We start from the raw sequence: 14,669 nt of genomic DNA on the forward strand, positions 1-14,669 counted from the left end.
GTAAGTCTGCACTGTTAATGCCAGGTTTTAAATATTGGCTTGGCCAAAAAGTGTGTTTTGTTTAGTTTTTTTTTTCAGTGTGATGGCTCTAGTAGTGCTTAGTTGTCTTTAACTTCATTCAAAACTATTTTCTTAAAATGTATTTTGACAGCTGTCATATGAGCATGCATTAAAAATGTATCAAAATTGGTAAATTTTGGTGCAGCCATTTTAATGCTGAAGATGGAAGAAGATGTGCAAAATTTTTGGCATATTATGCTTTATTATTTCAAAAAAAGGTTAAAATGCAACTGAAATGTAAAAAAAAAGATTTGTGCAGTGTGTGGAGAAGGTGCTGTGATTGATCAAATATGTCAAAAGCAGTTTGTGAAGTTTCTTGGTACTAATGACATTTTGGGCAAATAATTCTTTGCTTTGGGGCTGTCTTATGCATTAGAAGATGTTTAGCAGCACCCCTGGCCTCTACCCACTAGAAGGCAATGGAAGGAGATAGCCAACATACTCAAAATATCCAAATCAATAAAGTTATTGGTAAAAATGAAGAATGTGTTTTTTATTTTACAGAAAAAAACTAAATAGACTTTTTTGGCCAACCCATACATTCAGAATCTGACCACAGCTCACCACACCCGCTGTTAAAACACTGACAGAAATTACTACCAGATTACTTCATTTGACTTCTGTCTGATCTTCCTATATCCAACCTGGCAGTCTTTCAATACTCAACACAGCAAATGATATTATATAGGTCAAATCATTTTATCCTTCTTCCAATGACTCTCTGTCACAACAAGAGTAAAAGACAACTTTTGGAGTGTTTAACCTTTACATAATATAATATACTGGTATGTTTCTAGTGTCTTAAAATATCAAAGGAATAAGAGTCTCTGAGAAGCTAAAAGAGTTTTTAAAATGAAGGAAAACATTAATCTATAATTTAATTACAGATTAATGAAAAAGTAGGGACAATTTATATGATGTTTTCAGATAGATCACCTCTTCACTCAAATCCTAAAAACCATTCTTAATCCTTCAAAGAAATTTGCATGTAATTTGAATGAGAAGACGAATATTTTGAAAATCCCTAAAATGCTAGTTGGTTGTATTTTTATTATTTAATCTTTCAGTCCACAAATACTTCATATCTCCTAGGACATAAAAAAATTTAAAGACTTCACTTTCTTTTCTAGTTCTACCCATTAAAGTCACTAGAATTTGAACACTTTTTATTTTTAGGTACTGGGATATTGAACATGGATAAATCAATTGAATTTAGCTGGAGCTCCATATAATCATTACTTTGGCAATTCTGTATTTTCCTGCTGTATCACAAATGATAATAAATGACCTATCAGTGTTATTTAAGTCACAGCTACCTAAATCAACTTGGAACTCACTATTAATTTGAAAATTTACAGAGCCATGTTCCCTATGATGCCTTTCAGAACATGGGCCAACCATGATTTCTTTCTTTTTTTGTTGTAATTAACAAATGAATTTAAAAAGTTGCAGAATACAAAATCAACATATAAAAATCTGTTGCATTTTTATACACAAACAACAACAAACTCTCTGAAAATGAAATTAACAATTTCATTTATAATAACATCAAAAATAATAATGTATTTAGGAATAAATTTAACCAAAGAAGTGAAAAACTTGTATACTGAAAACTATAAACACTGAAGAAAGAAATTAAAACAGACATAAAAAAGAAAGATACCCCCTGTTCATGAATCGAAAGACTTTAATATTGCTAAAAGGTTCATATCCAAAGTGACCTACATATTCCATAGAATTCTTATCAAAATCCTAATGGCATTCTATACAGAAATAGAAAAAACAATCCTAAAATTCTGATGAAAACACAGAACACCCCAGACAATCAGAGCACTTTTTTTTTCAGCAGAAAGAAATTAAGAATAAACTGACTGTATCCAGAGGGGAGGTGGGAGGAGATGGGGGGGGAGGGGAAGGGTTTTCAAAAACACGTATAAAAGACACATGGACAAAACCAAAGGGGGATGGGATCAAGGGTGTGATGTGGGGATGGCTGATGGGAGGAAATGAAAACAACTGAACTTGAACAACAATAAAAATGTGAAAAAATAAAATTAAATAAAATAAACATAAAAAGAAGAAATGAGAACATAACAACACCATGATTTCTTCTGTTTCTGACCATCTGTAACTTATGGTTCATATTGCAATTTGGATAACCTAAGAATACATCGCTTAATTTATTCCTATTTTTCCTCATTTTGAACACTTACTTAAACTAACAACTTCTCAAGGGCAATTTCATTCCTGGTTGCCCCATAGTATATGGATTACAGTAACACAAGAACTTTTCTTTGTAATTGAATACACATGCATGCTATAACAAAATGTAGTTTATATCGGGTTGGCCAAAAAGCTCATTTAGTTCTTTCCATAAAATAAAATATACACTTTTTATTTTTACCAATAACTTTATTGATTTGGATATTTTGAATATGTTGGCTATCGACTACCATTGGCTTCTAGTGGGTAGAGTCCAGGGGTGCTTCTAAACATCTTCCAATGCATTAGACAGCCCCAAAGCAAAGAATTATTTGCCCAAAATGTCAATAGTACCAAGAAACTTCACAAACTGCTTTTGACATGTTTGATTAATCACAGCTCCTTCTCCACACACTGCACAAATCTTTTTTTTACATTTCAGTTGTATTTTAACCTTTTTTGAAATGATAAAGCATAATATGCCAAAAATTTTGCACATCTTCTTCCATCTTCAGCATTAAAATGGCTACATCAAAATTTACCAATTTTGATAAGTTTTTTTAAATGCATGCTCATATGACAGCTGTCAAAATACATTCTAACAAAATAGTTTTGAATGAAGTTAAAGACAACTAAGCACTACTAGAGCCATTGTATGGGAAAAAACTAGCAAACTTTTTGGCCAACCCAATGTTTCTGAGCAGAAAAAATGTAGCCTAGAGATATTTAAATCCATAAAATTGATACATTTATGTAGGCTAAAGAACAAATCAGGAAAAAGTGTTTCTTAGTTTCTTTATGGAAATAACTATAAAATTTTCTTTTTTTAAAACTACTTTTAGCAAGCTCTATTTCCAAGATTGCCTCAGATCCTCTGAAGTTTGCACATCACGCTGTGGAGGAAACCACGGACTGGGTCTATGGCTTCTTTTCTTTGTTGTCTGACATCATCTCATCTGAGGGTGATGAAGAAGAAGACGATGATGGGGATGAGGACACTGATAAAGGTACAAAGAGCACAGAGACACACCTGATTTCTATGACCAGTATTAGGTATGCGTTACAGTGATTTGCTTAAGTTTAAGCACAAATAAGAACTTAGGTCAGTCTAAACCAAATCAATAGACTTCAGCATGTTCATAGAAAATCAACAGGATGCCAGCCTCAGTAAATTGGTCTCATTTGGCTTTCACCTTATAGCTTATCTACCATTATGGTAAAGATGTCAAAATTGAACACTACTGTTAGAGTAGCATTGCAGTAGAGTGTTTTATTATGTGCTACCACACACCTACAGTAGAAACACATTCATATACTTCTTTGGGGGAAAATAGTAGCTATTTCTCAAGCTTATCCTTAGAAAAGTTAAAATAACAGTAAAACTAAATATTCATATAAGTGTTTTATATACATAAATAATATTTATACTCAAAGAGTGAAAAGCAGTCCTACTAAAATCACAACAATTATGCAATTAAGTTATGTACTCTTTCACAAAAATGAATAAAAAGAAATAAACTCAAATCATACATAAACTACTATTGAGTAGGCTTAAAAGAACAAGACATTTTGATTCTGCTTTTTAGTGACACTTTTAAGGACAGTTTTAGACATCAGACATCATGTATTCAGACTTGACTACTATAAAGAAAGCTCTTACTATTTTAGCCTTTTCTGTGACTTTGTCTGAATTTATGTTTGGCCCCAGTGAAAGTTGAAAAACAATAGAGAACTGGGATTAACATGATATATGAAGCATAATGCGTAATTTGGATCACTGCCACAAGTTTATTGAACACATAAAAGAAAAACTATGTCTAATAAATGTATATAAACAAAGTTTATATTTAAATACTGGAATTTGGGACACAAAGTCATATGAGGACTATTATGGTAAGTGAAAAAAGACAGGCAGTGAATGACAATTACCATATGATCTCACCTATAAGTGGAACCTAATCAACAAAACAAACAAATGAGAAAAAAAGAACCAGATACATGGAAATAAAGAACAAATTGACAGTGACCAGAGGGATAGGGGGAGGCAAATAATGGGGTAAGGAAGGGGAAGGATCAATTCAAGGAATGTGTACAAAGGACCCATAGACTAAGACAAAGGGGTAGGGATTATCTTTGAGAGTGGGATTTGGATGGGGCAGGGGAGAACAACAGGGGAAAAATGGGGACAATTGTAATGGGAAACAACAGTAAAAATTTTTTAAAAATAAATAGATATTTTTAAGAAATGAAAAATAGGAAAAATAGAGAAACACTATTATGCTATGCTACAAGTTTTTCTAATTTATTATTTTTGTCTTGGTTTAGGAGAAATAGAGGAGCCTCCCTTGAAAAAAAAAGGTTAGTTTTCTTTTTCCATCTTTAAAGCAAAAAGTTTCTTTTGGTAACACTGATTTTCAGTATGACTCAAGTATATTTTACTTGAGATTTAGCCTTAATATATTTTAATGTAGAGTATTTATTTTATGATTAGATCAAGATTTATGGTGCAGAAAGGAAACCCTTGACTCTTTCCAATGAAGCTGATCCTACTGTTTTTCAGTTGATTATTTAATTGATGGCTTCTTCAGTAGATATGCAAACCTATCTACATATAGGTCAACATGAGTTCAAATTGTGGGAATGAGGAATGAATTCTGTAGCCTTGGAAATGGCCCAGAAGATGTCCATGATCTTTATCCCCATTATGGCCAGATTTATTGATTCTAAATTTTTCTTCTTACTTCTTATTACATTTTAAATTTTTAAGTAATAACAAGGAAGAAGTTGTATAGTTTTTAGGTAAGAGCCCCAGAGGGCAGAGATTTTTACATGAAAGAGTAAAAAGCGTGTCTGCAAAAGACAATAGGGAGAGAGGGATACCATCCTGAGGTAATGTTTTGTGTGATCAAGAAAATGCTAACACACAAGCCACACTCAAGACAATTGAAATATTCTAATTATTGCTGTACATGCTTAGCTGCAATGTCTTGAAAAAATTTATTCTAGAGGAGATGGAGATCCTGCTGGTTCCTGTTGCTATCTCCCTAGAACAACTGTGGATGTAAACAGTGGGATCCAAATTTGTAGCTTCAGCCTTGCCTGAACAGATAATGATCACCTCACTATGTTGGGCAAAATCTACTTAGTGTATATTAATTTGGAAAATACAAATTTGTTCAGCCAAAGAGAGCTAAGCCAGTGAAATATGACTGTGACAAAGCCACTCAAAAATAAGAGCGTTCATCGAGCTATAGAAAAAAGAAAAGGTGGGTTTCCTGATTCACAGGATAAGAATTCAAGAACACAAGATGAATTTTACCTATCACATTCAGGGTTAAAGATTATACATTAGTGTAAGTTTTTGATATCAGAATATAGTCTTTTTACATCTGATATCCAACTCAGTGCCTAGAATAAACATAGTCGAAGTTTAAGCTAATTGGTTACTAGTCAGCAAGTAGAAACAAAAAAGGAAAAATGAAATAAATAATATTTTGTTATACTTATAAATTAAATTCTACTGGAATGTCCTATTTTCCATAAGTCAGTATCAAGCATTTAATTAAAAAATTATTCTTTTCTTTTGACTTTAATTTCTCTGTGTAATTATTTTAAAATTAAGTTTCATGTAAGGATTAACATAAGTTGCAAAGTCATGCAAAGCTATTTAATTATTGTTTAAGTTATTGCCTCAGTTCATCAAATCAACAGAAAATTTAAATAATTATTTAACATACTATTTTTTAAAATGTCGATAACACTCATTAGTTAAAATACTCTAAGGAATATATGTTTTTAAAACCATGTATACTCATGTCTTCTTGAAGGATTACTAGAAGGACAATTGATTTGAAATTTATCTAGTTTTTTTTGTTTTTTTCCCCCCCCCCCCCCCCCCCCCCCCCTCTTTTGCCCTTTTCTTTTCCCCCTCTATTTTCTATCTACTTTTTTTTCCCCCTCCTCCCCCACTTTATCTGAATATATTTTCTTAATAATACTACTTAGAAAATTGCATGAGAAAAATGGAAATTTAAGGAAACATCTTACATATGCTACCTTGGATACAGTGGCTATGTAATTATAAACATTAGTTGAAGTGGACTAAAGATAACATATTTCATTACAGTTATCCTATTGTATTTATAAACTTTTATAGAGTCATGGAGGCAGTGTGAGTTTTAAAAAGGTAATATTTTATAAAATATTTTTAATACTTATGCATTTCAAACATTTTTATATTGTTACTGGGAAAGACTTGTGACAAGTTTATCCCCATTTTATGATAGGTTATTTTAGTCATATCCATACTTAAAAATTGCGATTTAAGAAGTATTATTTTAAAATCTAGAATGCTAGTCTCTGAGAATACTTGTTGTTTATTAATCTAAATTACTCTTCATCAATGTCTTCACTAATATTCTTTCCCATTCCAATATATCAAATTCTTTTTAGCCATGCACAACTAAATCCTCAGGCCCTGGCACTGTTCATTCAGCTGCCCTGTCTCTCTATGCCATTTTTTATTTAAGTGCACTTAAAGTCTTAGTTGAATTTGTACAGATATAGCTATCTTTACCAAAATAAAAATTTAACTATGTGGTTATTTATAAGTGAAGTTTACAGTTCTAATTTGATTATTCCGTGGAATAACGGAATAATCTCAGGGTTGTGGGATTTATGATTAAGTAGATTATCAATATGAATGAAATTTTTGAATCTGCTATTTTGCAGCTTACACTGTTGTGTGTCTAATTTAACTTTAGGGTATTAGCTATAGTACCTAGTTTCTTTATATTCTTTTTACACACATGTTTAAACTTGTCAAAGGGGAAATATGGGGAAGGGTCAAGTCAAGGAACATGTATAAAAGACCCATGACACGGACAACGTGGGGGAGAATTATATGTGGGGAGTTGCTAGGAAGGGCATGGGAGAATAATGGAAGAAAACAGGAACAACCATAATTGAACAATTAAAAAACCTTAAAATATTAAATTCTATTACCAAACACTCCATGATAAGGTTCCAAGGTGCAGAAGCATTATAAAATTTTATATTTTGATTATGTATTATTTAAAATTTATAACTGTAGTCCTGGCTGGTGTAGCTCAGTGGATTGAGCGCAGGCCCGCGAACCAAAGGATTGCAGTTACATTCCCAGTCAGGGCACATGCCTGGGTTGCAGGCCAGTTCCTGGCAGGGGATGCACGGGAGGCAACCATACATCGATGTTTCTCTCCATCTCTCCTTCCCTTCCCCTCTAAAGATAAATAAATAAAATCTTTAAAAAATAAAAATAAATAAAATTTATAACTATAATAACCAAAACCCACTGGAAAGCCTACTTCCTGAAACAATTTTGTGCTGTGTGTGGTGGATGTGCTTTGTTTACCTGGAATAATCTTGCTGAACGGCATCCTTCAATGAGGGTACACATCATGATTATGTTGACACCACACCCTCTGAGGGGTACACGAGTGCAGAGGGCACTAAAAGAATCAAATTACATTTTTTTGCTTTCCTAAATTTGATCTGTCTGAGAACATATCTAAGTTTATAATAACACTACTTCTACTTTACAAAATAAAGAAATATCCTTGACCCATTCCCCAACTGCTAGCATGCCAACCAAAACAATCACTGGGCCTTCCTGCCTTGTCCTGCTTACATCTGCTAAAGAAACATGTTGGTACGCAAGTGACGTCCAGATACAGGTTTTGTTGTAACGTCATTAGTATATACTCTCTCCATATTTTTGTCCTGATGGAATGTCCTGAAGTCATACATATGGTAGAGTGAGCAGATGAGACAGCAGTGATAAGTTTCATTTGATGACTTTGCCTTATGTTTAGGTGAATAATATGAAAGAGTGCATTGTTCTTGAGGGAGAAAAATATAAGACCAAAGTATAAAGAATATCAATAGGAAATTAAAGGTAAAAATGGCTTTTAAGAATTTTAAATAAATAGTTTGTTTTAGTTATCCTCAATACTTATTTCTAAGCAGTATCTTTGGTTTAAAAGAAAGCACATTAAAACAACCAAAGTAGTACAGGCCAGGGGTATCGATTCTTTTAAATGTTACTGGGATATTTTCTGAAACAACCAAACTTTCAAAGATGCAATGATGAATAAAGCCATAGATGCCAAATTTCTGTGATTCATTACAGATGAAATATGTATTTTCAAAAATTAATTTAAAACCTACTTCATGTGATTATATTATAAAATAATTAATATAATGGTATGCAAACCTCATTATATTTTGTTTAATATAAAAAATTTAGTGCTGGCTGATGTAGCTGTTTGTTGGAGTGTGCTCCCATAAACCCAAAGGTTATGGGTTCAATTCCAGCTCAGGATACATGCCTAGGTTTTAGGTTTTGTCCCCAGTGGGACACACTGAGCGACAACCTGTCAGTTTTTTTCTGACATCAATGTTTCTCTCTCTCTCTCTCCCTCCCTTTTCGTCTTTCTAAAATCAATAAGCATGCCCGCAGGTGAGGCTAAAAGGAGTTTAGTGTTTTGAATCTCATATTGACAAAAGATAACAATACCATTTTTAGAACCAATTCAATATATATTTGTACACAAAATACTCACTACATTGTATACCCTTTATTCAATTAGCTACCAATGCAAGAACTATTTAAAACTTTATGTGTCTTATAAAGAGATGTGTTTCTAACAAAAATTTTATTTTTTAGTTTTAATAATTTTATATGAGAAAATTTAAGATTCTTATTATAATAGGACATGAAGGAAAATTTTAAATTTCAATATACACACACTTTTTTCCTAGATGGCATGATGATATAATCAAGAAAAAATATAAAAATATATTGTTCTTGAATGAAATTTTGTGAGAGAAGTGCCATAAAAATATTAATTAAAAGACATAAATGAAAGATGTAAGATTTCCACATGTTAAAAAAGAGTTTGTTGGCATGTGTATATTTTAAGTCAGTAATGAAGAGTCTCAAAATAGAGTCAATTCTGATTTTTAAAGAAATGTAGCAATTTTATTTTTAAACACCTAATGTTACAATAATCTTTAAATTATTTGCAATTTTTAAAATTATGATAAAATATTTTAGAATTTATCTTCAAAATATGGAAGGAAATGCTTGGTTTACTAAAAATTTTTAAGGAATTGTCAGAAGGAAAAAAATTAAAGTTATTAAAATAGAGAATGAGCCCTGGCTAATGTAGCTCAGTGGACTGAGCATGGGCTACAAACCAAAGCATCACCAGTTCGATTCCCGCTCAGGGCACGAGCCTGGGTTGATGGCCAGGTCCCCAGTGGGGGCCACGTGAGAGTTAACCACACATTGGTGTTTCTCTCTCTCTTTCTTCCTCCCTTCCCTTCTCTATAAAAATAAATAAATAAAACCTTAAAGAGAAAAAAATAGAGAATGAACACTTTGTTTTCTGGATAACCCTAGGATCCTGAACAGGAACAAAACCAAAGATATTTCACTATGGTCAATTTACGTACCCTTAGGTGATCACCACTTCGGAACACTAATATGTTTCATCTCTGCAACAAATGTATTTTTCAACAAAATTTTAAGTTTTTCTATATGCCAAGCAATTTATAAGTCTTTTCTACAATATTCTCAAAGGCTGATGATTCGAGTTTTTTAAATAAGTTAGCAAATAAATTATTGTAATAAAGTTTTTATGTGGTATTGCTAGTAAGGTTAATTATCTCTTACTAATATTGGGATCAATGTGACAGGGGAATCTATAGCTAAAATAATTGCAAATGAATAACAGATCCCCTTATTTAGTACAAAGTGCTGTAAAGACCATATTTGAGAGTTTGAAAAATAAATGAGCAGTTGATATAATAAAGGTATAGAACAATTTGGACATTGCATATTCAACAATGGTGAGGGTAAGTCATTATATGAGGTGATTATATACAAACTGAGCTGAATAAAGATGAGTTGCAATATATAAACTCTATTTTTAATAAAAACATTTTAATTTACTGAATTGTTCATGAACACTTGAAGCCAAAGGTAAATCCAGGTTCACTAAATGTACACACATATACACACACACAGAATCCAGTGTTCTTGAAGCAAAGCTAAATGTCTATTCAGCATAAGCATCATAGTATTTTTCTATTTCTTTTTCAAATAAATTACTATTTCTCACATACTGAATCTGATTTTGCTTTCAATTTTCTACATTAATATTTAAATAATGCTGACGTTTTAGTTTATGGAAATATTCACAGAAAGTGTAATTCTTTACTTGGTATATAGCTTTTTAATTTTTGATACTAACATTTCCAAGTGCAGCATAATTAATATATTTATCTGAAACCTCAGTCTATCAGTCTATATAAGAATGATCTTATGGCATTTATATCCTTTGAACTGTGTAAGTTTAGGGGGCAATAACAGTCTCCTAATAAGAAATTAATTTCATGATGTTGTTTTCTGACATCTAGACTTAAAGAACAGTCATAGTCATTAATGTTGGCACACAGTTTTTTGGGAGGGAAAACCAGGTCTTCAATTAGGGGCATGATATCCTCATACGTTAAATCATCTCCTGCCTTAGAGGAAAGATCCAGTAACCCCTTTGCATTCTGCATTATGTTGAATTTCCTTGCTTCCTAACTACTTGCTCTTTGAAATAAGGAACTATCTGTCATTAAGCTTGAACAGGACCCAAACACAAAGGCTGATATTCTCTGTAAGATTTTATCCGATGTGTGTCAATGGCAGAGGAAGAGTCTTTTCTCTACTTGGAGCAAAACAAATTACACCCTCCTTAGAGTAGTGTTTTAAAATTGGCCTAAAGCTTCTCAGGTCAAAAAGAGCCCAGTAAATTTAAACTCAGTTCCTTTATTGTGCATTTTTCTCACTTTATTGAAATCCACAATATCTCTTTGCAGTCGGGGTGAATAAGAAAGAGCCAAGAAATTTGAGCATCATAAATATTCAAGACTTTCAGATTAGGCCATTGAAAAGATTGCATCGAGTCATCAGGAGTAAGATAGATGGATAAGTTTACATGCCAGAGATTTCATTGCATCCATCTTTGCTGGCAGCTTTGGCGGGTTACACCACACTGAATATTAAGTGTCCAAAAAATATACTGACTGAGAAAAGGAGAAAGAATGGAAAGGTGACTAAACTTGTTAAAATTCACAGCCTCAGAATATTTGTTACTAGGTACTGTACTTTGCCATATATAATGTGCTCCCATGTATAATGCACTCCCATGTATAATGCACTCCTGTGTATAATGAACTCCCGTGTATAACACACTCCTGTGTATAGTGCACTCCCGTGTATAATGCACTCCTGTGTATAATGTGTTCCCATGTATAAGGCACTCCTGTGTATAATGCACTCCCATGTACAGTGCACTCCCATGCATGGTGCACACCCACATTTTTGGCCCAAACTTCCAGGAAGAAATCTTTTGTTTGGATCTTTGATTCATTTATATTTAGATACTTGTTTTTCATATTATAAAGGAATTTTAGCATTAACTGCCGAACCTATTATGGTACAAGAAATTTTATGTAACAAATAATTACAAGAACACAAGAACAGATAGATACAAGGTATTTCAGGTGCTACCCATGCATAATGCCTATCCTTGTTTTTCCCTCAAAAATTTGGGCAACAAAGTGCACATTATATACAGCAAAATACAGTAGGTCTTAGTAACATTTTAAAGAAGATATGTTAGTTTGGACCTCCCTAAATACGTTTAGAACAAAACTCAGCTTCGTAACCACACTGTTGTATATATTGCCCTCAGGCTGCACAATGAACTCAGTGCTTTATCCTCTGCTTGTCTTTCCCAGTGTTGGTCAATGGTAACAGGATAGCATCGCCCAGGGAGAACAGAAAGTGGGCTTGGAGGTGGAGTCAAAGATTAAAGTGGCTGAGGATGAAAACATGGAACAAATTAATAGCTGTAGGAGGGGAGGTGGGAGGGAGGAATGAGGGGAAAAAGGGGAAGGGACTAGCCAAAGAACAAGGATGAGTAACACATTGACATGGACCATGAAGAGGGGACTGACCGTGGGTTAGCGGGGTGGGCTGGATGGAGGGGGACAAAAGGGAACAAAATTTGGGACAACTGTAGTAGAATAAATAAGAATGAAAAGAAAAAAGGCTAATGGGGCACAGGTAAAGGGAGATATGGTGAATGATCCAGAGATGCACTTCCCAAGGAGTTGTGAATTGTTGATCCACTGTGTCAGGCAACTGTAGTTACCATGTGCTACTAAGAAGGAGCTTGTCTCCATCAAGGCAAGGAAACTGGGACCAGGTGATGCAGATAATAATGGGTAAACCAGAGATGGAAGGAATAAGCTAAAGAAAGCAAGAGATCAAATTTTGGCACCAACCGCAAGGGGAATAAAGAAGCTGTCTGAGACAAGTCAGCTCAGGCCCAAGCATTTTAAGTAGTTCTTGCGAGAGCAAGAATAATCTCAGTGTGGCTACATTCTTATCTGTAGGTAAAGTGGGATAAGTAATTGAGATGTGTATGAATTAAAAGCTGTTAAAGTCTAATGTGTTCCACACTCTTCTCATCAGCTCTGTGTTTCCTTTCTTAAACTCATGATAAACTAAGGTTGAATACAGATGGCTTAACACATTACTTATTCCAAATTAGGTATTTTCATTTAGAAGATCTAGCTGAAAAATAAATTTAAAAACAAACAAAACACAAAACTCACCAACTATTCTCAACTCCTGTGCCTCTGATTCAAATGTCTTTTTTAAATATATTTTATTGATTATGCCATTACACTTGTTCTATTCCCCCCTTCATTCCCCTCCACCCTGCACACCCCTGCCCCCACCATCCCCCCTTTAGTTTATGACCACGTGTCCCAAATTCTTTAGATTCTACATTTCCCATTACTATTCTTGCCCTCCCCCTGTCTATTTTCCACCTATCATCTATGCTACTTATTTTCTGTACTTCTCCCCCCTTCTCCTTCTCCCACTCCCCTGTTGCTAACCCTCCATGTGATCTTCATTTCTATGGTTCTGCTCCTGATCTAGCTGTCCTCTTAGTTTGCTTTTGTTTTAGGTGTGGTTGTTAATAACTGTGAGTTTGCTGTCACTGTTTGTCTTTTTTATCTGCTTTTTCTTAGGTAAGTCCCTTTAACATTTCATATAATAAGGGCTTGGTGATGATGAACTCCTTGAATTTGATCTTATCTGAGAAGCACTTTATCTGCCCTTCCATTCTAAATGAAAGCTTTGCTGGGTAGAGCAATCTTGGATGTAGGTCTTTGGATTTCATGACTTGGAATACTTCTTTCCAGCCCCTTCTTAATTAGAATTATCTTCTTCACAAAAGGCCAAAACCCATTTTGAAGTAGCTTTGTGGAAAAGTTACTTTATTGGTTCAAATGACTGGAAGATGCAAGAGTGAAACTGGCTTCAGTGATGTCCAGATACAGGTTTTGTTGTAACATCATTAGTATATACTCTCTCCCTGTTTCTGACCTCGTTATGTTCATCTGCTTCACTTGCCGAATTCTCAGACCGGTTACCCTCTCCTGGTGGCAATTACCATCACCTGACGCTTGAGGCCTTTTTTCCCCCCCATACTTTAGCAATCCAGGAGAGAAGCCTTTGCTCTTTCTCAAGTATTTCAGCAAAACCAATGTAGTTGACTCTCCCTGATTTGTATCGCAACACAGAAGGTGCTGTATGAAACAGCCACATTAGCATCTTCTGAGAGTGATTCAGAAATGCAGAACCAGGCTCCATTTAGACCTACTGAATCAAAATCTGCATGTTCAGAAGATCCCCAGGTGACTCAAATGCACATGAAATTTTGAGAAACATTGGTCTAGACAGTAGTTCTGACTGTGGTTCTAAAATCACCTGAGAGCTTATTTAAATTGGAGAGCTCTAAAAGTTTCCTCATTCTGAGAGACAACAGTAATTGATTAAGTTTGGACTGCAGCTCAGGAATAGATTTTAAAATCTCCCCGAATGATTCTGATGTTCAGCCACATTGATCTTGTCTCGCATATCATCTAGCATGAAACACAAATACTAGCACTGTCAAAACCTTACTCAATCTTAAACTCCACCAGTGATTATCTTATAAAAGATATTGTTTGAAATTATTCCATCTCTGTATGATTATGAACTTGTAGGAAATAGTATTTTATTTATAATGGAGACAATAAAATTTGAAGAGAAAAACGGGCTAATCTGAGACTAATAAATTAATGGCAAAATGAGATGGAATAGATATATTTATTTTTAAAAATTTTGTAAGGTTAATAGTATGTAGTGTCAAGACTACTATTTTTTGAAAGACTTTAGCTTATGTTATAAAATTTAGCAAGCAATCAAATCCAACAAAATAAAGGTCCCAGACATTTTTATGTTTATCATA

At 33.7% G+C, this 14,669-nt stretch overlaps 1 protein-coding gene across 2 annotated transcripts in view; it reads left to right on the plus strand.

Moving 5' to 3' along the window:
• Positions 1–14,669, plus strand: part of LOC119045000 (triadin) — a 109,253-nt gene that overhangs the window by 61,677 nt on the left and 32,907 nt on the right. For both annotated transcript variants that reach the window (XM_053664796.1, XM_037139627.2), the window contains exons 3-4: positions 3,105–3,269; positions 4,588–4,620. In XM_053664796.1, the coding sequence (XP_053520771.1) occupies positions 3,105–3,269; positions 4,588–4,620 (198 nt within the window). The remainder of the gene's footprint in view (positions 1–3,104; positions 3,270–4,587; positions 4,621–14,669) is intronic.

Source organism: Artibeus jamaicensis, unplaced genomic scaffold, assembly GCF_021234435.1.
Source record: "Artibeus jamaicensis isolate MK-2021 breed Jamaican fruit bat unplaced genomic scaffold, CSHL_Jam_final contig_387, whole genome shotgun sequence".
Taxonomy (NCBI): domain Eukaryota; kingdom Metazoa; phylum Chordata; class Mammalia; order Chiroptera; family Phyllostomidae; genus Artibeus; species Artibeus jamaicensis.